General features: G+C 49.9%; 1 protein-coding gene across 4 annotated transcripts in view; it reads right to left on the bottom strand.

The window, feature by feature from the left end:
• Positions 1–24,569, bottom strand: part of IL1RAP (interleukin 1 receptor accessory protein) — a 681,332-nt gene that overhangs the window by 193,358 nt on the left and 463,405 nt on the right. For all 4 annotated transcript variants that reach the window (XM_069617446.1, XM_069617447.1, XM_069617444.1 and 1 more), the window contains exon 4: positions 17,942–18,131. In XM_069617446.1, coding sequence (XP_069473547.1) covers positions 17,942–18,131 — 190 coding nt within the window. The remainder of the gene's footprint in view (positions 1–17,941; positions 18,132–24,569) is intronic.

Below are 24,569 nucleotides of genomic sequence, written 5' to 3' on the forward strand. Positions count from 1 at the left end.
TCACTGAGAACTCCCAGAATCTCCCATAGGCCTGTTCTCCCCTGGCCTGCGTACCATCCTCCCCTGCATAACCTTGTGCTATGAATGTACCCCTGCAGAACCTTACTGCCTATTCTGCTGTGTGTGCGCGAGTTCAGCGCCCCAGCTCCGCCATACAGGTTACTCTGAGAAGGCCAACAACCAGTTGCTCCTCCTACGAAGTATTTCTCCTTTCAGCCCCTGTTTACTGCACCGCTTCGCGTTGTGACCCCGCTCGTGTCCCTGTGGCCTTTCGCAAGCCTTATCTGATCTTCCCGCCGCCTTCTTGTTTCCTTCCTGTCATCGTGTTTTGCAATAACTCCCAAAGGGTGCTAAGATACCATCGCCACATTATGCATATAATTTCCGTGCTTACTGAAAATTAGCATCAGGATGTATTTTCAACCAACACCCCAGATAAGATACCAATCGTACTCCGTCGGACGAGATAAAAAGGCACACGACACACCCAAATGTGCAACATGCATTTACCGTCAAAACCCCGCCTTAAAACTCTCATACAGGCATACAAATATCTGGCAGTGGTAGCTTTCTCACATTTAGCATCATGCTGTATTCCCAACAATCGCCCTTTAGAAGCCCATAGGGTAGGAAAGAGACGTCTTGCGACGGGCGATGGCTACACAGGTACAAAAAACGCCCTAAAATGCACCGAAATGATCACAATGCAGTCAATGGACAGAAACCCCCAAGCAGCCGACCAGAGAAAACAGAAATTGTCACATAATATCTCGGCCCAAACCATTAGCTGCGACCAAACCAGCAAAACTCGCCGCCGGTATGAGATTATTACAATTGAACTTAAATGCATGTATAGCCGAAACCTAATCCGCGTATTATATTCCATTGCACCCATAAAACAAGGTGCTGCGCGGCGTCTTACACACTTAACCATGCTTGCAATAAATTAACTCTTCTTTAAAATAACAGCGCTCCATCACCTCAAAAACAGTGTACATTCCCATGGTGTAACCACGCGCCTCGCTGAGCTGAGAACAAAACCAGACTCCGGCGAACTCTCGCCCTCGCCTTGCGACCACTTGTGTCCGCCGCCATTCTTTTGAACCACTTTGGTAGCTGTTCTAAGAGCGTTTTTCATCACAACAAATTCGGGGGCTGTAGTCGCTTCGCTGAAAGCCTGTCTTGCTCTCGGAAAACCATGCCCCCAGCTCGTCAGTATGCTCGGGAAAACACCAAGCTCATCACACCGGACACGGAACCGAAAAAACAAACCCATTATCCAAACACTTTGCACGACCCTGGCAATCTTAGCGCGGCTCTACATTACAATGTTAACATGCTAGTTCCCCCGGAAAACGAATGGCACAGTGTATCCAAGTAGACCCGAGGCCCCTTCCCACTCACGACAGGCGTAGTACATATTAGGCAAGCCCAGCCGTTATTTCCCCACACCAAGCTGCCGCTGCATCCCGCCGCTAGTATGATAATAGCGGCCATGACACTAATAAACCCCATTAAAACATCTCACAAGCAAAGGCTCTGTTCCACGAATGTGCCCAGCTCGCCTTTCATACCATATTCTGGTTCCGCTGCAATGGCATCCCCTCCTTCACTGGAACCGGCCGTCCTGCGCACTTCTCATGGAACGGAAACCGCATCCCGAACAAGCCACACGAACCAGGACCAGGAACAAAACGAAATCCTGCCGCGGCGTGCGACGTCCTCTGCCGAAGGGGCTGGATGCAAAACAAAATCCTCTCCTGGTTGACGGGCGCCCGGCTGCTGGAAGAGCTGCAAGTGCTCCTGTGCCGGGCGCCCGCTGCATATGAAGCCCTTGCCCCTCCCCTTTCCATTGTTGCCCTTCACGGGCTTCCTGTTGCGATTGGCGCTCTTTTTGAAACTCTTGCCGCCCTCTCCCCTGCCCCCGAGGGGGGAGGAGGGACGAGAGAGCGGAAGGAGGAAGGCCCCTGCCCCGGTTATCGGGGTGCCTCCTCCATTTTCTTTCTGTATTTCCGTCGTCACCTTCAGGTCAAACGGATGAACATGCCCCAAGATATGGCCACATGACCGAAGAGACGTGACCCGAGGAGGACCACCCCAAGATGGCAGATGTGGAAGAACAAAGGGATGAGCCAGAGCATTAGAGGGACTGAAGATAGTGCGCACCACAAGACGCGAAATCTGTCTGGAGCTGCCAAACAGGAAGGCACTGAAGGCCAATGACTGGCCTGCTATAACCTCTGCGCAGCTAGGACCCATTGTGGCGAGTCCGCCTCGGAGACTCGGCGCTGCGGCCTGCTGGCAGTGGATGAGGACGGCGCACCCCAGACACGGGGAACGACCCGTGTATAAGAACACCAAAGTAGGGGCCAAGCCACCGGCACCAAGGAGCAGCGCCATTGGTGGGGAATGGTGAGGAGAGAACGAGCACATAGCGCAGCCGGTACGCGGTTACAGGGGATCAGCGAGGACCCGCCTGAGCCGGCACACAAGTCGGGGAGCTGGGCCAGGTATGCGCCTCCGTGCTAGAAGTGGCAAAGTGGGAGTGCGCACACTGCAGATATATAAGCGGAGGCACTAAAGTCGGGGCGCCGAGAGCGCTAGGGAAAAGGCTGACTGGTGCACATTTGTACATGGACAGGAACGAATATCCAGGATTAACCATGCTGCAGGAGACGTGAACCACGGACCATAGTACTACTGTAGGGCACCACGCATGCAAGGGCAGTGCCCCCCAGCGACATAGGAACATTGTTAAAAAAACATGACAACACCCCTGCAAAGGTCCGTGAGATAAAGGCACCAACTTACAGTGGCAATAAGGATGGCACCGTGGCAGGCGCGCACTGGGTGGCAACGGCCGATACAGGAGCCAGCGCTTGCTATACGCAGGCAAGGACTGGGCACAGCAGGGCAAAGGCCCCCTAAGAGACAGAGGGCCACGCCATGGCGGGAAGCACGCTAGCGGTGAATGAGAGGAAGTAAGCTAGGGTCACAGTTGGGGTGAAATGAAGGAAGGTATCCCCATGGCAGAATGCTGGGAGCCTCTGCAAGGCCCCTAGCCAGGAAGAGCAGGCATTTAACCCTCTGGCTGGCACAACACCACACAGGCCCCAAAGTAGGGTCTGAATCAAATAGGGGAATAATTAAGAACATTATCTGGGCAGGGAAGGCGCGCAAGGAGCACACACCAAGTGAACATTGAGACGACAACGGCACAGATGATGAGGGTGGTTGCTCTGGACCGGCTACGGTGAGGCGGCCGCCGAGTGACTGAACAGGGGAACGGAGTCACTGAATCTGGCGCAGAGAAGTACTGGAACAGCGCACGGGCTGCGTCACGGGATGCCTTCGGCCACAGGAAGCAACTGCGAGGAGACGCAAGACCTGCGTGTTGCACGAAACGGATGTTGGGGTAAAACCAGAGCAGGAAATGTCAGTGAGGGGAGGCAAAACCAAGGGCAAGCAACCCACAATGGATATCTTTGCTAAAGCACAGCAGTCCCCCACCACCCCAACGCAGGGTACGGCTGCTGCGTCTGCAGCAGTGGCATCGTCAAGCGAGAACAATTTGATCCTAACAGCCATCACGGAACTGAAGGCCTCGTGGGGAACAACGATGGCAGAGCTGAGGACCGCACTGGAAACGAAGATAGATGCGGTTGGAATAGAGGTCAATCTGCCGGGGCAAGATGTGAGCACCTGGAGAGAACTAGTTGTCTGGAGAGCGCAGTGAAAATCAACACAGACACTAGCGTAAACAATGCCAAAGAAGTCCACATACTAAAGCAACAGGTGGCAAACCTGGAAAACCGAGCAGAAGAAGCCGAGGAGAGAGTGAGACGCAATAACATACGTGTGGTCGGCCTGCCGGAGGGAGAGGAAGGCCAAGACCCCACAGACTATGTGGAGAACATGATCATACAAGAAATAGGAGCAAGCAAGCTCTCCCAGGGGTTCGCAGTTGAACGTGCACATAGGGCCCCGATGAGGAAACCGCAACCCGGAGTCTCCCCACCCCCCCCCCCCCCGAGGGCAATTATAGCAAAGATCCTTAATTACAGGGACAGAGAGAAGATCTTGGAATTCCTCTGGAAAGGAGGGACGGTAACAAGAGCATCGGCGACCATCACTGCATACCCTGATTACACCATGCTGGTACAGAGACAGCGCTACAGCTATGTGATGATCAAGAGAAGACTGCACAGACGGATTTAAATACATGCTCTTGTATCCTGCAAAACTCAAGATCTTTCACAAAGGCAAGGTGTACTTTGATACCCCGGAGGGTGCAGCGGCATGGCTTGCCGCAAACGGCTGTCTGGAACAAGATGAGGAGCGAGGCCGAGATGAACACCATAAGTGGTTATATAGGCATGTATGATAAATGGCGGGCAGGGGGAGCCGGAAATGGAGATGGCAGAAAAGATGACGATGGCAAGGCCAGCAGTCATAGTGATGGGACATTGTAACACGAGACATTAGAATATGTGAGAGACTGGAATATAGACCGTGCAATGCAATATGGGCGGCTTTAGGTGCCCTGGACTTGATTAGAAGAAAGGAGCAACGGAACGGAGATACCCTACCCCCGAGAATTAGAATAGTAGGACCGCCACTAGCGCGATATCTCCCTGCCAAACCGCGAGTACGGCAATAGCCGAAAAGGGCTAGATGCGGGGGGTGCCTGAGATCCAGGGATGGAGCTGGGCAACAGTTGGGGAAGGGTAGAGGGGATAGGGAGATGAAGGGTAAGTTGGGTATGGGAGCGGGGGAAGTTGGGGAGTGTGATGGGGTTGGGAAGGGAGGAGGGCGGGGTTGGAATGGTTGGGGGAAGTTTAAGTTGGGGTAGGGGCCTACACCCTGAAAAGACGAGACATGGACTGCACTTGTGGGGGGGGGGGGGGAAGAGCGGGAACATAATATGCTATGGGAGACCTTAAAGTATTCACCTGGAATGTTTAGGGGGCTCAATAGCTAATGTTTAGAGGTGCTCTATAAGAAATAAGGTTATGATGTACCTGCACAGGCAGAAAATAAAACTAACAAACGGACCCACAGGCACACCTTCACCAAAAAAACAGCCCCACTTTCACCAAAAAGACTGGCCCACACTTGCCATGTTGGTCCTGCACTTCGGGCCTTGCCCTATTGCCCTATAGGCCAGTCCAAGCCTGGCTTTAACTTCTCAAATATAATGAGACCTGCATTAAAAAAGTCCTACAACCCGCCAAGAGATCCAGCACACTGAAAAATCCTAATTGAGCAGAAGTCGAGAAGAAAGAAAGAAAGACATTGGGCCTAATTACACGGATGGTGGTAAGGATTTACCGGTACCGGTAAAATACCGGTACCGGTAAATCCTTACCGCCTTACTACGAGGTCCCTTTGCGGGTTGGGGGATTTAATGCCTGCTTTTTGCAGGTGTTAAAAACCAACCCGCAAAGGGACCCAGGGAGCTAATTACAGTACCGCAATTTGCGGTACCGTAATTAGCGCCTTCCCCATTCCCATTGAGCCCTATGGGGCAAAAATGGGAATGGGGAAGGGCAATGGTGGAAGGGGGAATTACTGCCCCGCCAACCTTGGAATGGGGTGGTAATTCCCCTTTCCGCCAAGGCGGTGCCGGTATTTTACCGGCATGAACCATGTCGCTAATAGCGCCATGGTTCTCCGCCATCCGTGTAATGAGGCCCATTGTTGCAAAACCTGGGACAAAATGAGCTACAAAATCTAATCTTTAAAAAATGATATAGTTGGGGACACGCACAAGGCCCAGAAACCAACTACTGCTTTTGAAATCAAATATTGTCACCCCCCAAACACCCTTAGCAAAGTAAACGGCTTGTCAACAAAATTAAAAGCCAAATACAAAGACTTCAGACAAGGGACTACACTGCAGGCAACCGATGCTTCCACCTCTCCCCCCTTCCACCATGAAAGGGGGGTGGGGCAGGGCGTCGGTCTGTGTCCTGCTACAGGACAGTCCCAGAGCGCTGGGACCGTGACAAGTGGTCTTGCGAGGAGCTGCATGTCTGCCAGGATGTGAGTGGGTCCTCTGTGCCACCGGCCTTCAGATAGGAATGTCATGGGTTCAAGGGCCACAACAGTAGCCGTGAGGACGGGCTCAGAGAAAGGACACGGGGGCAAGTGTACAGGGGATCAAGGTAGCATCAGGGAAATGGCGCAGGTGCTGGTCGGGGTGGTATAGGGGTCCTAGTGCCCATCCATTGCAGGTGAAATTAGTCTCACAGAGTGAATGGAGTATGGGATGCCAAGGCCTCGAGTGCCAACGTGCTTCCGCAAACGGTCCCAAGCACAATCAGATTGGAGGACTAGGGGTGCAGTGCAGCGCCATGGAGGGGGGAGGGGCAGGGAGGATGCCAGGCGGGGTGAGTTGTAACTGACCCAGGAAGAGCGTGAACCAGCTCCTGCACCGCCTGAGCCAAAGGGCAGGCGTGACCAGGCTGGGAGGGGGTGGGGGCAGATTATAGCAGAGACGGCTGGTAGTAGGTGACTGCACGTGGGCAGGAATATCCACGCTGCCAACTGTCTCACCACCAAGCCATGCATGGAGCCCAACTTGAAAACAGATCTACTGAATACTAATGAGGTCATCTTTCCCATTGGGCCGAGAGTAAATGAAAGATGTACCACTCCATGCCATTCTCCATCAGAGTAAATAGTGGCATGCGATGAAGCGGTAGAGCTTCAACTATTGCACTTTTGGAAGTGTTCCCTAGAGGACAGATGAGAGAGACTGGTGAAGTCACATTGTGGGAATGCCCAGGGAGGCAAATGGGCACAGATTGGTGCGATGCAATATTGCCAGTAAGAGAAGTCATGGGGCCAAACTCTTTAGAGTCTCTCCCCCCTACTCAGCCATGTCAGCTTCATATGGGGGGGGGCTGGGGAGCGGGAGACTCCCCGTCAGACTCCAGGTGGCTCCCAGTATGTAACTCGAGTGAAAGAAGAAAGGTGCTCACAATGCCAGGTGTCGACGAAGAAATCAGAAAATGGAGGAGGCACCCTGATAACCCGGGCGGTGTCCTCCTCCTAAATCTCCCTCCCCCTCCTCAAAGGAGGGGAAGAAAGGCAGAGCGCGGCAAAAGCGGGGAAAGCCCGCGGAAATGAGAAGAGCGCGGCAAAGGGGGAGAAAAAGCCTGCGGAAGGGGGACAATGGAAAGGGGCGGTGTTAACCCCCCCTTTAAAGCAGGCGGGTTCCCACTGCAGGCATCATCCAGCCTTGGCGTGGGACGCCCGCCTGCCACCGAGGACTTAGTTTTTCGAGGGGCTGTGACCAGGCGAGGAGATTCGTGTTACCCCAGTGAAGGAAGAGGTCCGGTATGGAAAGTTCCAGAGGTTCCAGAGAAGGTGTTGCCCAGTTCACGGGAGCGGGAGATGGAGATGGCGCAGCTTGAGCAAAGAAAGAGGTAAATGGCTGGGCACTGAGTGGTTGCGGCTCGTGCAGCTTAATCCCACGCAGGGCGGACGTGGGATAATTAAGGAGACGTGCAGGCAGGACGGTATCAGCAGTCAGTTACTGCTATACTCCCCAGGGAACTGGGGTGGGGGGATGTCGGAAGCGAGAAACGGTGGTCTTTTAAAGGCGAAAGCAGGTTTGAATCTGTGGCTTCCTTTCCTCACATGCGGGTCCAGGAAGATTAGGAAGCGGCACGGAGAAAAGGCGCAAGCCACTCCGTTACAGAAAGTGATTTAAAAGTAGATATGTAAGCTGTAAGCGTAGACGCTATGCAGAGGCATTTAGCGAGCGTCCGGGGAAGCAATGCAGTTAAGGTTACTGTGGGGGGGGGTTAAGATGCACGCCTCGCGGTTAATTGTTTCAAATGTTTGCATTGAAGAATGTCTAAGTAAAGTCAAGGAATGTGAATTCAGCATGCTGGGTGATTCGAAGGTATGCGGTTATGGCCGGCTGGGTTACGTGCATCGGTCTGGACGCAGGCCTAGTCGCAGTAACTTAAGGATGTGCTGGCTAGGGGCTGCTTTGCCCCGCGGGTAGGCAGCCACAAGGGTGATACAAGGGCAATAGGAAGATAGTTGCCCATGTGCAGTTGCCAGCATGCTTGTCTACATCAGGGCGCGAGGCGTGCAAATATGATGCATTTTCTGGGGGGTGTTTCCCATGCACGGGGTGCAAGGCGCATGCAACGGGCAAGCTAACAGAACGCGCCTATAAACAGGTGTTCCTGGTGCACTTTTTTATGGTGATTTAGCCTAAAGGCTTAGAGCGGTGCATCCTTTGTGCTGGTTTATGATTAAGGTCGATCAGGGATTAGGTGGTTCCCGAATTTTCGCACCGCACATTAAGAAACCCATAGGGCATTTGTAAAACGCCTATACACAAGTGTTTCATGGCGCACGCTTTTAGGATGATTTAGCTTACTGGTGTAGGCCGGTGCAACCATTGTGCAGGTATATGCTTAAGGTCGCCAAGTGAGTAGGCCGTTTCTCAATGTCACATTTCGCACATAAATAGTAGCGGCAGCAGAACTTGCGGTGTAAGTTGCATATTGCACCTTTGGTTGTCGGGCTAGGGGTACTGATTGTATACCCACTCTGGTCACACAGTGGGGGAAATGTTGCAGTTGCGATCGGGGTGTCCACACCAGGTACAGGGAGGTGATTGTTGTTGGCATAGCAGTGTGAAGGTTGGCCGATGAGGGTTTTAAAGCTGCAGTCATACTTTATAAAGAGGTGGAGGATAGCTTTGGGGACAAAGTGCTCGCCTTGGAAGGGCGATGGTACCAAGCACTCCAGGTTCGGTCCGCGCTCAGAAACCCCGGGGTATTAAGCGCATTGTAAACAAACTATCATATGTCATACACAAATATTGGGGGGTCTAGAAATGCGGCCAGGTATCCTTACAAAGCGGTTGTGCTGTGTTGTATTGGTGGTCAACTTGTTGGTTGCATGCACGGCAGTTATTTAATGGTTATTTAATTTTCGCCCCGCACATTAAGAAACCGTTATGGCATTTATAACACGCCTATACACAAGTGTTTCTTGGCGCACTTTGTTAGGATGATTTAACTTACTGATTAGAACGGGGCATCCAGGGGCAGGTTATGCTTACGGTCACCAAGTGAGTAAGCAGTTTTCTGAATGTTCGCGCCACACTTTAGAAACAAAGATGGCAGTTATTCGCTTATAAACAAGGTACAGAGCGCGCTTTTTAGGATGAGGTAGCTGACTGGTTTAGGGCGGGCATACAGGGTGCAGGTTTATGCTCAAGGTGTTTTAAGGGATTGGCCCGCAGATGCAGGAATATTAGGAGTAGGAGTTCAGGGCCTCTGCACATATCGCCAGGCAATTTACGGTGCACGTATTACTGACCAGGAGACGTCCATGGGGGCTGGGACCTGGCAGCAAGGTTCATTAATGAACGGACGATGAATTAGGATAAGGGCATGCAGGGCTCCCTGTGTAACAGGTCGCCGGTCATATTTGATGCAAGGGAGTTCGTCGCAGAGCGTCGTTTATACGCTATGCAGTTTGAATGCCGGGTAGAAGCCGCCGTTGGGGGTTGTAACAATAGAACTAGAGAATAAAAGAGCCTGGCTTTGGCCATCCCCGCGGTTGGGGACTACAAAGATCAGAATGAAATTGGCTGGGCGACACATACCAACCAGGCTTGCAGCAGAAAGGGAAGTGAGGCTGCCAATAGAGATCACGCAGGGTTAGGGCGCAGCGTCGGTCCATTAATTGGTTAAACACGGGTACCACGCGGAAAACGCACACCAGGTGGGTTACTAGGAAATTTAAAGGGCCACCTTGTTTCGTGCGCAAGAACATTAAAGAGGGCAGGTCAGCTCGTCACTTTAGTGGTATACCGTATTTCTGCATCATCCATTCACTCTTGGTTTAATTGTTTGTATATGCTTCCATAGTTTCGCCCTTTGCGTTGTTTAGGGTAATGGGTACGGGAACATATTGAGCGATGCTAATGTATGGGTTGTGCAGCTCAGCTGGGGAAGGAGTTGTGGCTTCTGTTGCCTCTCCTGGACGGGATGGGTTGAAGAAACGGGGATCCCTAAGGGCAATTGGGGGTTCCCCCTGGTAACTTAGTATGGCATGACTCTGTCCAGTGGGTGTAGGAGCGCCGCAAGGTTATCCTTACAGAATAGCGCTGCAGGCAGTATGGCAGGACCCGTTCCATTATATGGGGCAGCGCGTGGAGGCCGTTGTACAAAAGTGCGCTATAAGCGGGTTGCATGTTCCTTCACGCTGTAGGTGGGGATAGAGGTATGGCGCTATAAGCGCGATTGCATTACGCGTTCATGATAAAGGGGAGTGCCAGGAGGAGGGTATGATTTAACGGCACTATGAGCATAATGGCCTGACCCCCTTACAGTACCCAGAGGTACAGCACTCGCCATGGCGCATGAAAATTGTATGAGGGAGGCAGCGCAAGGGGAGCGCCACGGGGCGCGTACTTCTAAATGTCGCTAAGAGCATTATTGCATGCCTCTTGCCAGTTGGGCGTGGGAGCGCCACAAGGCTAGTATGGAAAAGGGCGCTAGGAGCATTCCCAATTATGGGTTTCATTTCCCAATTATGAATGGAATTCAAATTCCCAATTATGAATTCGGACAAGGGGCCAGTTGTCAGGCGTACACACTTAACAAAGCTGCAAAGTGATGCGAGGGGGGAACAGTTTGGCTTGGGCTCAAGTACTTGAAATTTAAAAACGAAAGGTGGTACACCGAGAGAAGCAGGAACGTGTTTAAAGGCGCAGGTAGCAGGGACAGCGCAGCCTTGCACCTGACCAATGAGAATGATCAAGTATCAGTGGTAAAGGTGTGCAGGCAGGTAACGATATAGAGCGAGTTGTGGGATAGCACCACTAGGTACGCCTGAGGAGAGGCTGTCTTCTTGGTTATGGCAGTTGCCTTACATGTTAAGTAAAATGGGAGAGGGGAGCCCTCTAGTGAAAGATGGGAGGCGGTACACACAGGACAGGAAAAAAATGGTACCTGGCTGAGACAAGGGGGAAATGAATGCAGAGGTACAGGTCTAACAAGGGACTATAAAGGCAGCTCCTCCCGTCCAGCACAGGCAATCACCCGGTTGGTAGCTCACAGCAGGTGGAGCAAGATTAAGGTGGGGGGAGCATTAGTCCAGTAAAGGGGTAGATGAATTGCTAAGGGTGGAACATGGAGTCCCTGGTTGAATATACAAGAGAGTGAGTGCCCGGTCCAGCACGGGGCTGAGGAAATGTCACTGGAAATTGGGCACAAGGTGCACAAAGCTCCTGGAAAGGTATTGCACAGGGCAGGCATGGGCGGTGCAACCCAAGTTCCCCGTAGTATAACCCAGTGGATGGCAATTGGGCACAAGGTGCACAAAGCTCTTGGAAAGGTATTGCACAGGGCAGGCATGGGCGGTTCAACCCAAGTTCCCCGTAGTATAAACCAGTGGATGGCAGACATTTGTCAGCAGTAGGGACAGAGCCCCATAGTAGAATCCAGCTCAAAACTCTGGGAAATGTAACAATAAGGAAAGACGGCACAAGACCACGGATTCTTGTGGGGCGAGAGGACTGGGAAAGGGGAAGTAAGGCAAAGGTGGTGCCTGAAATTCTAACTTTAAAGTGTCCCGGAGCAGGCTCACCCTGGTTAAGGCGGTGCAGGATGGAAAGGGGACAGAGGAAAAAAGGGGTCCCGGAGCAGGCCCGCCCTGGTTAAGGCGGAGCAGGATGGAAAGGGGACAGATGGAAAAAGTGTCCCAGAGCAGGCACACCCTGGTTAAGGCGGAGCAAGAGGGAAAGGTGGCAGGGGCAGAAGTACAGCAGACATGGCCTTAGCATCTTAAGTTCCACTGAATAATCTCTAAAAATTGGTGCTCATCGGGTGGCATGGGGGAAGGAGGCCTGGGTGTGAGGAGGTACATCAGGCCGAAAGGAACTTAAAATCGACATGCCACCTTCTTTCCCCACCAGCAGCAGCCTGGAGGAAATGAGATTGGGATGGGTGGGGTGCCGGGGTTGATAGGGGCGCAGCTGCAGGGGCAGGTGCCAGATAGCCTGGGAAACAGCAAAAGACGGACATATTGGCCTTATGTCTGGGTGGTGCTGACCCGACAAGACTGGGAAAGGGAGCCTCTGAGGGTTTTTGCCAGAGCAGTCACGGCTTGATTATTTTTAATTCCCTTGAGTATATTATGGAAGTTGGGGTACATTTGTCACCAATGGGGTTGGAGATATTCTTCTGGACCCTTTGCACAGAAATCCAAGAAATGTGAGGAAGGAAGCAGGGGGGACCCACGGTGGGCGGTGAGCCACGGTGGGCGGTAACCCACCTGTGGCGTGGCGGTGTTTGGGCAACCAAACACAAGAGACAGACTCCGGATGAGCCAGGAGAAAGCGGGAAGGGTCTTCGCCCTTTCCAGACCAGCGCCCCTTGGGAGCCTAAAACGGCAGGGCCGTCTGGGGGGGAACAACAAGGGCTCAGCTTCCCCCAAGGAAACGGCACTCTCCCCGCCCACGGATACCTGCAGGGGCAGGCGAGGCTCAGGCGCAAAGGGTTGGGAGAGTTGGGCCTATGATGGACTTTTGGAAAGCAAGGGGGAAGCAGGTTTTGGACACGGAGCAGTCGCCGCATCTTCCAAAGTATTTCCACTAATGTGTGCAGTATGTTTTATGATTTTGTGGAAAATAAATCTGCAGCCTTTTATGCCAAAAAACTAAGCAAGGCTCATGTCACGCTTTTCTGGGGGGGGAAAAGGAGGAATGAGCCATTGCTATGTAAGGGGTCCAAAATGGACGGATGCACGGGTTATGAGCAGCCACACAAGCTCTCCTGCTGAGGCACACGTGGGTGCCAGTAAGTTCCAGGAGAGGTGCATGCTCCGAAAAAATATTAACCACGAGTACCAGGGCACAGCCAATCCAGAAGCGAGCATAGAAGGACGCCAACAAGGAACCAATCTGGGGAGACGTTGGAAAACCAACTCACGGTAATGAGAAGCCCTGTTGAGGCCGTTCAGTGGAGGCAGCAAACAGGGCAGTCAAGACCGCGTTGAGAAAGAGACGGCGTCTTAAGTCTGAGGGCAGATTTGGCAGGAGCCAGAGAAGGAGATGGCGGAGCCTGCCAAGGCTCGAGGCTTTAGCCCAGGAGGGCAAACAGCGGCTATTGGTTGAGGGCACAGTTTATACAAAGGAGGGAGAGAGGAACACTTGCTGGTAGGCACGTGCCCATCGTCATGGGTATGCCAGGGCCACTAGAGGTTGACCAACACCTCGAAATCCTGGCAACACCAGAACAGAGCCCTGATGCTTCCCAGAGAAGGCCGCTTCTGTGCAAGGTCTCGTCAGCTCAGCACCATGAGGCCATGCCCGCATGCTGGCAACACACATCTGCCAATCCTAGCAGGCATTCACCCAACCCAGGCTGCTGTGTACTGACGGTCTGGATCCTCATGCCCCCCCAACCCCCCCGGGGGGAGTGAAGATCCGGAGGGAACGTGAAGAGGCATCTAGAGTAGACTCTGATGCCAACGTGTAGATGAGGGTCATAATTAACCTCACACTACATTTACATCAGCAAAATCCTTCAGCCATCGCTAGTAGGGGGCACGCAGGGCACCGCTGCCGCTCCATCGCACCCACTCTTCGAAGGCGCAGCTGGTTCATTTTCCAGTAGACTAAAGGTGCATTGGGATAATCACCACGTTGCCAAGCACTTTTCCTCTGAGCAGCAGGAATATGAAAAAAGAAAAAACCTAAAGACTCGTATAATTTGCATGATCGGTTTGTTTTGGAGCCTGATTAATGGCGCAGCGCAAGTTAAACAGAAAGGCAATATAGTATTTTTATTAGTTATCAAGCAGGCGTATGACAGCTAAATCGCCTCCGCCAGGCGCTGCGCATCGTTTGGCTAATTGATCATTTACATTTAGATTTCAATTGAGGCAATGATTGCAGCAACCCAACCAGAAAATTGAACTCTTCCTCGCCTAACTACAATTGATGAATTTTACAGAAAAAAAAAAAAAAACTTGCCTGCAGCAACAATTCTACATTGACTTTAACCGCTAAATGCTCTGCAGATCCTTGCTGCCTCTTGCCACGCAGCCTCCACTTACAAGTGACCGGGGCATGTTGCACGCGCAGTCACTGCACTGAGCAATGGGGGCAGGTGTGGTGTCCTTACTCTCTAGATCACATATTAAGCATGAAGACACAGCTGCCAATTACAAGTTGGCCACCGCCCACCAATGACTAAGAGCAGGGTTAGTGATCTCACAGGGAAACTCAAATTGGCGCCCAGTTTACCTATGGTGCAATACACACACTGCACTATCAACGTGGGTGAGGTGATTGCGCAACCTGTCTTCTCGCAGGCCAAACATGCGCTCCCTTAGAGTACATTTGCTGGGTGACACTTCTAAAAAAAAATAGACCTGGGGGCTCCGTTCACCCACCAATGTCTTTACAGTATCCAAAACTGGTAGGTTTCTCCTCCACTTTCCTTTCGTGAGGTCGGGAGTGGAAGGGGGGCAGATACCACTGTGCCATATTCAGATCTGGGAAAGCAATGGAAGGAATTGTGGGGGGAAGGGGGTGGGGGGAATCAAGCTTAGGGTGCCAAAGCCTTCCATAGGTTTTCTGGCCTGGTAGATGGGTGGACGGGAAGGTCCTCATAGCGCTAGTGTGGGCGATTTCTTACTGATGCTCCCGCCCCTCTTCTGGGCAGTCTCCTTGTTCCTCTGCAATGATCTCATGCCTGTGACCCTCTCAGCGGTTGATTGTTACTCCTGCTACCTACTTCCATGCTCCGGATCCTCATTGTGTTCTGCCAGTGGTTCTTTCCCTCCACACCTCAGCCTTCCAAGGCATCTCCTTACCATCCACTCCACCAATGTCTCCGCCTACACCTCATCTGACACCAGCTCCTCCTGGTTCCCTCTCCAGCCCCACCTCCTCCTCTTCCACACCCCCCCCCTAAACACTACCACCTGGTCCCGATGCTCATCACGGCCACTTGTTGTGAACGCCCCAGTCTGATTCTTCGTGTTCCCCATGGTATTCTTTTTGCTCTCATCTACACCAGATAACTTCTCCCATGACCCCCCAGCCCCTAGCTGTCATGGTACGTTCCTTTGATGCATCCCCACCCCCTCCTGAGATGGTTCTTCCTCTCGCACCGTTGTCTCCATCTGCTGATTCATAGTAAGTTACTTCCTCTCTTCGAACTTGCTCCTCCTCCTCTCCGAGTCTTTCGCCTCCAGTGCGCTTCTCCACACTTCTGCTCCTCCCCATAATGATCCACCTGCTGCTCTATGTAGACCAACCCCCAAAGAGTGCCCTTTATTTACTCTAAGGTGTGCTTTCATCCGATTGCTTTGTATGTGTGATTGCCCGGCTCCTGTGCAGCGTGTGTGATGGCTGCTGCTGTGCCTTCCCACCCTGCAATGGCTCCGAGTAAACATCTGGATTTTGGTGGCTGCATCTCCATGCACAATTTTCCCCGTTCTCACACAGTTCTCTGAACTATGTAACCACAGGGGGTCATGTTGCAGTCATTCTTTAGTTCACCGAGGAAGTGGGACCAATGCCAGAGAGTGTGCCATTATGGGTTGACTTTGGCAACGCTTTCTACTAAAGGACAATATCTTGGTTCATACACAAAGACATCTTCCTGGCACATGGGCTGGGAAAGGTGGGGTAGGCCAGGGTGTCCTCCCCACGTGGTCCTCAGGTCCAGCAAAATGCGGCTGTACCCGGCCTCCATGGCCAATCCACTGCTTACCCCAGAAAAAGAGAACTTTGTCCCACTACCTAGTTCTCCGAAATAGGTGCGTGCATGCAGAGCTTCAAAGCCCTAACCTGTTGGAGGCATCAGTGCGGGGGGGCTTTGCAGGGGTCATTTTAGCTTAGGCGGGCACCACAGGCCACACACCCTTGGTTTCTTTCGCTAGTTTCCATTGTACTCTCCAATTGGCCATCACAACCCTTAACACATAGCTCCATCTAGACTAGGTGGGCAACTTACCATGTAGTTTTACTAGTGTTTGCTGGAAATACACTAAGGTCCGGGCATACAAAAGCCAAAAGGGAATGCATCATTCGATACGACCACCACATATTTTTGAACAGGGTTTGGGAAATAGGCAAAATTAGAAAAGAATGACCAAATCATGTATACATCCAGGATATGGCAGAACAGGGTCATGGAGAAAACAAGACTGGATCGATGGTGACCTATAGTGACTTTTGGATCCCCCCCTAGCATCTTATTTCCACCGTAGTGCATGGGTCCAGGCAGTGCGCCAGAGAGAAAAAAACATATTTTTTAGTCCCTATTTTATTAAGTTGGGAGTAAAATGATCTTTAGAGAGTCCACAAGTAATTCCAATTGCCAATGGGAGTATTTTATAAGCTAGTCAAAAAATGTGTTTAGCTGGAAAACGAAATGTTTTGTAATAATGTATTTGTACTTAGTTATTCAAGCACATTAAAAGATACACACAAACAAAGTTTACCTCAGTATCGGGCAGTAATTATAGGAGCCGTGTGGATGAAGGCAGGGGTACACGGTCCTATGTGTCGGTTTTCAGTTTTTTTGCTGCGAGTATTTTTGCTCCCTATTTTCATTTTATCAGGGTATTTGCCTATTTCTGGGGAGTTAAAGTGGCCGATACACCCCTTACCTGTAGGGCACGGGTGCAGGGCTGCTTGGGGTGGACCCGGCTCAGGGGCTGCATGCCATGGTGGCACAGGAAGAACAGAGAAAGGAGTGTGGTTGGAGGAATTTCCTGATACAAGGGGAGGGGGGCTGAATCCAGGGGGCAGCTGCCCTGGTGTACCGGAAGCCAGTGGGGTGTCTGGTCAAGGAGTGCAGCAAAGGGTAACAAGGGTAGGCAGAGTTGAGAGGCCCTTGTGCAACAATGAAAAGGGCATAGGGAGGAGAGTGTTGAAGCACTGGGCGGGGCTTGTGATACATATGATGGATGAAGCATTAACTGGCTCTGCAGTGCAGCTTGTGAAGTTTATCTAAAGTGAGCATTCGAGAGGGCATTGTATATTAGAGAAAGGGACCCATAACACACAAAGGCAGAGACAAAATGCTTTTTGTGCCATTCTCTCCACCATAGATGCCTGGCACAACCTGGTGTTGCCACTAGAAAGCGTCAAGAGATAACCGAAAATGGAGCAAACATCCATGATGTAGTGACCATGAAAAGGATTGGGGAGCGGTGCACAGGTCAGCCCTACACAAGACACTGTGGTGCTGGAAAGCTGGAAAAGTTCCCTGGGCCCTTCAAGCGTGCCCATTGATCTCTCTGGAGTTAATATCCCTCCCTCCTAAAGGGGGCTGGAAGAATCATCGTCCCACGTTTCTTTAGAATCTCCACCTCTGGGGTCCTACAGTCAGGACACTGCATGGTCCCGTCGGAGGAAGACGCCAATACTGCTGAGAATGAAATAGTGGATAACTTCCCAAATCCTTTCCTTTTTTTTGCGGGGGAGTTGTGAGCTCATGTATTTGAAGACATTTACTTTTGGGGAGAAAAACAAACCTTAAGAATTTTGTTTTCTAAAAACCATTCACTTTTCTGATCTGTCCACAAAACTTGGAATTTTAGTTAAATGACGCCAACCGAAAAAGGTCCCTTTTTCCAACTTTCAGTATCAAATAGTTTGAGTGGGAGCCGTAAAAGGGTGTGGGATGAGAAGAGGCGACATCTCGCTCGCTGAGGCAGAAGGACAAACCTTGCACTGACTGGGGTAGAAATTAGAGGGCAGGGGCCAATCGCAGGGCTGGGGAGGTGCCTTGCAACCATTTCCATCAAGCAGATAAAAGTCCAAACTTGGTTTGCTTCATTCTATTTCATGGACCCACGAGATGAAAGCAGAGACTACAAAGGATCTGTACAAGAAGTCAGCCCTCCCTTCGGTGTCCTATCATGCCATGCTTACCAGGTACCAGGTTACGGTGGGCGTTACATTCGGAGGATAAAATCCATCTATATCTGGACAGGTCATGACCTCCAAATGTCCCGAGCGTAGTTCTACCAGCTCCGGTTTTGCTGATTGGCTGACGCAGGAACCAGGATCTTTCTGCAATACCTCCAGTGGGAAGGCCACCTTACTGCAGTACGAGGTGTTCCTGAAAGTCAAGACATTCATTTAGACCATTTCTCAAAACGCTGCACATCCAAGTACAAGATGACAGACGCAGTTCATCAATGAGGTTGAAACAAGACAAGCCATGTTTCCTGCAATAAAGACAAGGGGGGGGGGTAGATAAATAAGAATGAACCCAATTCATCGAATCGGAACAACCTTTGCAGTGGGGAGTGTGAAGGACTGGCACAAGGAGCATGATCCACAGGGAGAAATTAATTTTACATTCACCCACCGCCTGCGTTGTGATGTCCCTCAAAAGAAGGCATAAGGACACTACATATGTGTATATTTTATTTATTGCAGTAAGCAGAAAAATCAGTGTTTAACAAAAACATTTTATATAAGGCAAAGAGTTACAATGGTAATCCCTTTATTGGGTTATTTATAATTGGAAACAGTGTAGTTGTGCAAACTATTTGTAACGCTACAAAATTAGCATCAGATAAAGGGTGGGGGATTGGAGCAACAGGGAGCAGTCAAGGGCGGAGAGGGGACACAAGGGGAATGGGGGGGGGTTGCAACGGGGCCAGCCAGAGCAGCAAGCAGGGAATCACTTGTCTACAAGGAGGCAAGGTGCACAAGCTGCAGTACACTCTTCATCAGGGCAAAGGAAGTCCAAGTTTACCAAACCAACACCAAAAGGGGATGTCCATAGGAGGGCTTCAGTGATCAATCAGAAGCCACCGGGACCTCTGGGTGGGTCTAAGGAAAGGCCGGGGGTAGGCTCTGGATCTCAGGGTGATGGCAATGCCAGGGTACCTATCCAGCAGTTCTTTTTAGGTTTTGCATGGTCAAGTAAAGGTTGCTTCAACTAAGGTTTTTTTCAAAGGTTTTTCTAAAAAAAAGGTTGAAATTTAACAAAGCCTTTTTAGAGAGTTTTTTTTCTTTTAGAGTGGTGTATGACTAGGAGGCCTTCAGTTGTGCGCAGGTCACTTGAACCTCTGAACACTGCTGGTGGGCTGCACCATGCCCCAGGCACAGTGACCCACCCTGCTCTGCCACTGTTCAATGTCCAGCAGACACTATGTCTTTCCCTATAGTAACAGGCCCACTACAACACTCTGCCGTGCCCCGGGTGGGGACGCCCCCCTGAGCTGGATAGGCACGCCCCCTTGAGCTGGATAGGCACACGGTCAGCAGCTCTGGACATGCCCCCCTGGCATGAGGACCATGCACGCTAGCTTCTCGTCCTAGGTGGAGCTCAATCGTCTGTTATTTGTGCCATACTTTCCAGATGTGCCTTTTCCAGTGGGTCTGAGCCACACTTCATTTGTAATTTGTCTCGTTTATTTGTTTCCATACTACCAAGGGGCGTATTCCACCTCTCTGGGACATTCTTTCACCCTCCCAGGTGTCAGGACATATGGGAGGGGGCCGCAAACTAGCTTTAGAAAGCATACTGCAGTGCAGGATCCGAGGATCCAAGTTGATACGTGCACTCCTGTATCAGCCAATCGCTTTCCCTGGAGCAGACTTTTTGGGGTCTGGGGGTTCGTTTGTGGCTCTTTGGCCCACTGGGTTTATACACATCCTGGATGGATTTTGAGAGAACCTCGCACTGCTGGGTAATTGGTCCAGGCACAAGCTTCTCCTGCCACTTGAGTGCACAGGGCCGGTCTTAGCCCAGATTCCACCCCAGGCAGAAAGCATCCTTGGCGCTCCAACCACAAAAATGACACAAATTGCATGTTACAAATGCTGTGAATATGGCACTCTAATGACTTGAAAGAAATGCAATACAGAATGCATACATTAGATCATAGGTCACAATCTTAGAATGTTATCTGTATTATGTTTTGAAAAAGTAACTTTTCTTGACTTTGCCCATGGAAGCCCGACATCAGATAGAATCAGAGAATGGCCAATGTCATTTTCAAATGATAGAACAGTCAGGTATGTCAGGCTTTCATTGTTGATGGGAGGTATGAGCTTCAATTTGGCAAAGCTGCACTCACCAATTACTGTGATGGGCAATATGTATGCAAGGATTTGTCGTGTTGCACTTTTTCAATTAATTTCTATAAAACAGAGTATTCTTAAAATCCAGGCACAACCACCTATTTCTACCAATCAGACATGAGCATATATGTGCTTGAGTGTCGAAGTTACATAATGGTCTCAAATCCCAGTTTCCCCACAAAGTGTTTGATCCTGCTCACATGATTTGATCTGCCAACATTAGAAGAGCCTAGAAGGTATTGAGTTCACGCTGTACCATACATGTCAACATTATCCATTCTATTAGGGAGATGCAATTCCAGTCCTGCTTTTAATTTTGCAATCTGTGACTAGTAGTCCAGGATTTATAAAATGGGAAAAACCAGGACTATAAGTACGAGAATACGAAGTTAAACCAGGACTAGACTAGCATCTGTTGAATGGAATAGATATGTAGGCACGTATGGTGTATGCTATTCAAAAAAAGGCTTATTCATGGTATTGTGTTTCATGTATAGGTCAGTGGCTAGAGGCATTGCTGAGGGGGGGGTGGGGGGGGCTGAAGGGGCTATAGATCTGGGTTTTTTGGTTTTAGCCCCGGATAGAAGCTCAAGGGCTACAATCAAAAGACTAGCTAGCCCAGAGTCTCGACAATCCTGACATTAGCATAGTCCCAGTTCTTTTCCAGACCTAGCAACACCCCTCGTCAGCGGCAATTTATAAATGCATATCAAAAAGTTATGTGGTTCTTAGTCACATTGCATGCAAGATGTCATCAGTAAACTGACTTCCTCTGTTGCCTCTAGTATGAAAGAATTAGGTCACTCATTGAAAGATAATTTTTTGTGATGTCAATACATATGCAAAAAAGGGCAACCTGAATGTCCTTTGCCGCACAGCACCTGACAATACCTACAACCACCCCGGTGTATTCCAGTGGAGATTGACATCATTTGTTGACCTTAAACTAATAGTAACATCCAAGCACTTCTCTGCACTTACCTTGCACTTGCCACCAGCTGGCCCTATTTATTTAATATTTTATTTCTATTCTACTTATTTGTACTGCACTCCCCCCCCCTCCCCCTTCCCTTTGCACTTTTTCCCCTTCCCCCTACCCCTACCCCTGCACTTGCGCGGTCTGAATGACACCTGGCCTAGTAGGATCGTTGTCTGTCTTCCCCTTGTTCCCCCCTCCCTGCCTCGTCGCGCCTTGAAACACTTGTGTATAGGCGCGTTACAAATGCCATATCATATCATAGCAAATGTTTAAAAGCCACATTTAATTCCATTCTATGTACTTCAAACTATCTGAAACTGAAATCACTGCACTGTCATTGTGTTCTTTTGATAAGTGTATAATAGGACACTGATCATAAAGACAGATCATTAGTTAGTGTGGGTTTTTATATTACAGGTAGGATAAAGTGTCAATGAGGTGTCCCCGCGCTCCCAGCAAAGGTGACAGACAATAGACCCTGGTTGTGTGTGATGGGTGGCCATGTTTTATTTCCATAGGACTGAAAATCCACAATGCACCAAACAGTAATTTCGGACCCTTGTTTGAGTATTTTCAGGTTAAAAGCAGCAAACATTTTACGCAGTTTGGCATGACACAAGGTACAAATGCATTTTTTGAAATGCTAAAAGCATTTGGTGAGATTTTCATTTGTAATGTACAAAACGTCCTGTGAGCAAAACATGTTTGGGTGCTAGGAGAAGGTCCCCTGCCCCTTCCCTTATAATTACACAGTCTCTTCCTGGCTGTGGTTTATACAAGTAAAGCAGACTACCTTTACTATGTATGTTAACCTCGTAAATATTAACAAAGGGTGTAGGGGATGGGGTCATGGAAGAGATCAGTCTCCAAAAACATTTCACAAGCTCATTTTCTAAACTCCAAAAGTTGTCTCACGCTGGCCCGAGCCCTCATAATGTCCAAATTGGACTATTGCAATACTCTCTACAAGGGCATCAGTCAAAAGAATCTTCACAAACTTCAGGTATTGCAAAACAATGCTCTCAGGGCTGCACTCAACATTCTGTGTTCTAGCCACATCGCACAAACTAGACAAAACACCAATTGGCTCCCGATCCAAGACAGGATCACCTTCCGAACACTCATGATCACCCACAGATGCCTCAATAATTCAGTGCCCAAATATCTGATGAACAAATTCTCCAGAAGAGAATCCACAAGGCATACCAGATCTATCTACTCCCACTGCTTAAACATTCCCTCCTTTAAATTAAACACAGCAGGGGGATCCAGCTTCCCTGTGCTAGCTGCCAAGACCTGGAACAAACTCGCACTTAACCTAAAAACTGACACTGTGTTCCTCTCTTTTCGGAACAAAACAAAATGCTGGCTATTCTCGCAACCAAACTAAACAACTTATATTATCCAATCTGACCTATCGTGATCTCTAGACCCTTGCCTCCCACCCGACTATGCCTAGAGCCGACCTGATCCTACTCTTAGGCCATTCTAAGCCAGGGGCAGTTCTACTAGCTCTTATGATCCCAACTCGTTTGTACATGCTGTAAATCTATATATTGTGTATATATCTGTAAATATTATTGTCCTGCACATTCCAATGTATAATTCATTTTACCTGTATATATGTATAACTTTGTAACATGTACCTTAAGAAAAGCACCCAGTTACCCTCTGGCTCAGTGCGCTATACAAGCAAATAAAACAAAAAAACAAAAAAATGCTGGCAGTGTTTCTCTTATCTACATGTAAAAAGCCAAACATATATATGCGTTAATATTTTGCTGTATAATAACCAGGGCTGGCTGGGAGGTGTGCAGAGTTTAATGCTGAGCCAAGGTTTACATACAGTTAAACTTTTTGAAGGAGACGTGGCTTAGCCTCACATTACTGACCGACTGTGCATCTAGGCACTCTATATCCCCCCTTAACCAACATGTGTGATCTGGGCAATATCACATCAGACTTCAAGAGGGGCAGCGTAGAGGCTCTGAGAGGGGGAAGCTCATTGACTCAGAGTGACATTGTGCTGGCAAAAAAAAGCCCCCGTCAGTCTCAGAAAGCACTTCTTTCAATTTCTTATAGGGACATCATGCAGGCTCACAAAGGCAATGGCATTACTTCATATATTAAATTATAACGCAGAGTGGACTTACCGAGAGCAGAGCCTCTTGAGTGGCCGGCCTGATATCCTCTTTGCGCTCGATAGTTTAGTTTTTTATTAACTTATTCACACAACAAAACAATACAAACCAAACAAGCAGGGCGAACTTCAACCGCTTCAATATACAGCCATAATTTCTAGTTGCTGCTTCCCTTTCCCTCCCCCCCTTTACGAGTCTATTTCTTTTAACCTTCCGTTTCTGCAACCTGTGGTACGGTCTCCCCTTCTATAGCGTCTGCCAGGTCTTCAATCGACCCAAACAGCTCGGCTATCAAGTTTCCAGGCCATCAGGGACTCAGTCTCCTCCTCCCCCACTGCGTTACTAGCCTCTTGCCACACCATGGTTTCTGTCTCGCCCCATTTTTGTAAATCTCTCCACCACACCTCCACATTTGGCATATGGCAGGTCTTCCAACCCATGGCTATTCTCCTTTTTGCAAGCACATAAGCTAGGTCCTTCAATTTACTCACATGCTTGAGCTTCCGTGATCTTGGGAACCCCCCCAGCAAACAGGCCCACACTGTGTCCACTATGATCTTAACCCCTTTTTTCTCCAGTTTCTCTTTTACTGCACTCCAGAAACGTTCAATGACCGGGCATGACCAGAACATATGAACCATGCCCGCATTCTCCTCATCGCATTTGGGGCATGCCTGCCGTCCTGCATTCTCAAACCTCGATATCCTCCAAGTGTCATGTATGCCCTATGCATAACATAGTTGTAACTGTTTCAGTCTCGCATTCCTAGACACCTTCTTATGATACCCCTGCACCCGTTCCCACATCCCATCCTCCATCGGGGCACCCACTTCTATTTCCCAGTCCATCCTCAACTGCGTGACTTCCTTCCCCACTTTAGACATCAACATTTCATATATTCTGGAAATATCATGACCCCTTCTGCTATGTCATATCGTATCTATGGTGGCATCTGGTTCCTCCTCCAGCACTGTCTCAGGCCATATTCTATTAATTCGCTGCACTATTCTGTAATATGTAATGTACTGGCCCTCGTGCAACCCAGTTTCTTCTTGCAGCTCCTTGAAAGTAATACTAGAGCCCTCCCGCCAGATGTCTCCCATTGTTGCCACCCCAACCGGTTCCCAGTGGCTCCCGATTGTCACGCTTAGCTGCACCTCTGCCCCCGTTAATACTACCAGTGGCACCTGCGGAGAGCATGGGGTCGGGTTCTCCATCATCTGGCATGCCGTGCGCCATATCTTCCACCCTAATAGCAGCATTTTAGGGCGCCCCATCATTTCCGCCCTGGGTGCCAACATCATTTCTTTCAAGTAAAATGGTGCACAATCTCGCCCAA

Source organism: Ambystoma mexicanum, chromosome 10, assembly GCF_040938575.1.
Source record: "Ambystoma mexicanum isolate Mex_15411 chromosome 10, UKY_AmexF1_1, whole genome shotgun sequence".
NCBI lineage: Eukaryota > Metazoa > Chordata > Amphibia > Caudata > Ambystomatidae > Ambystoma > Ambystoma mexicanum.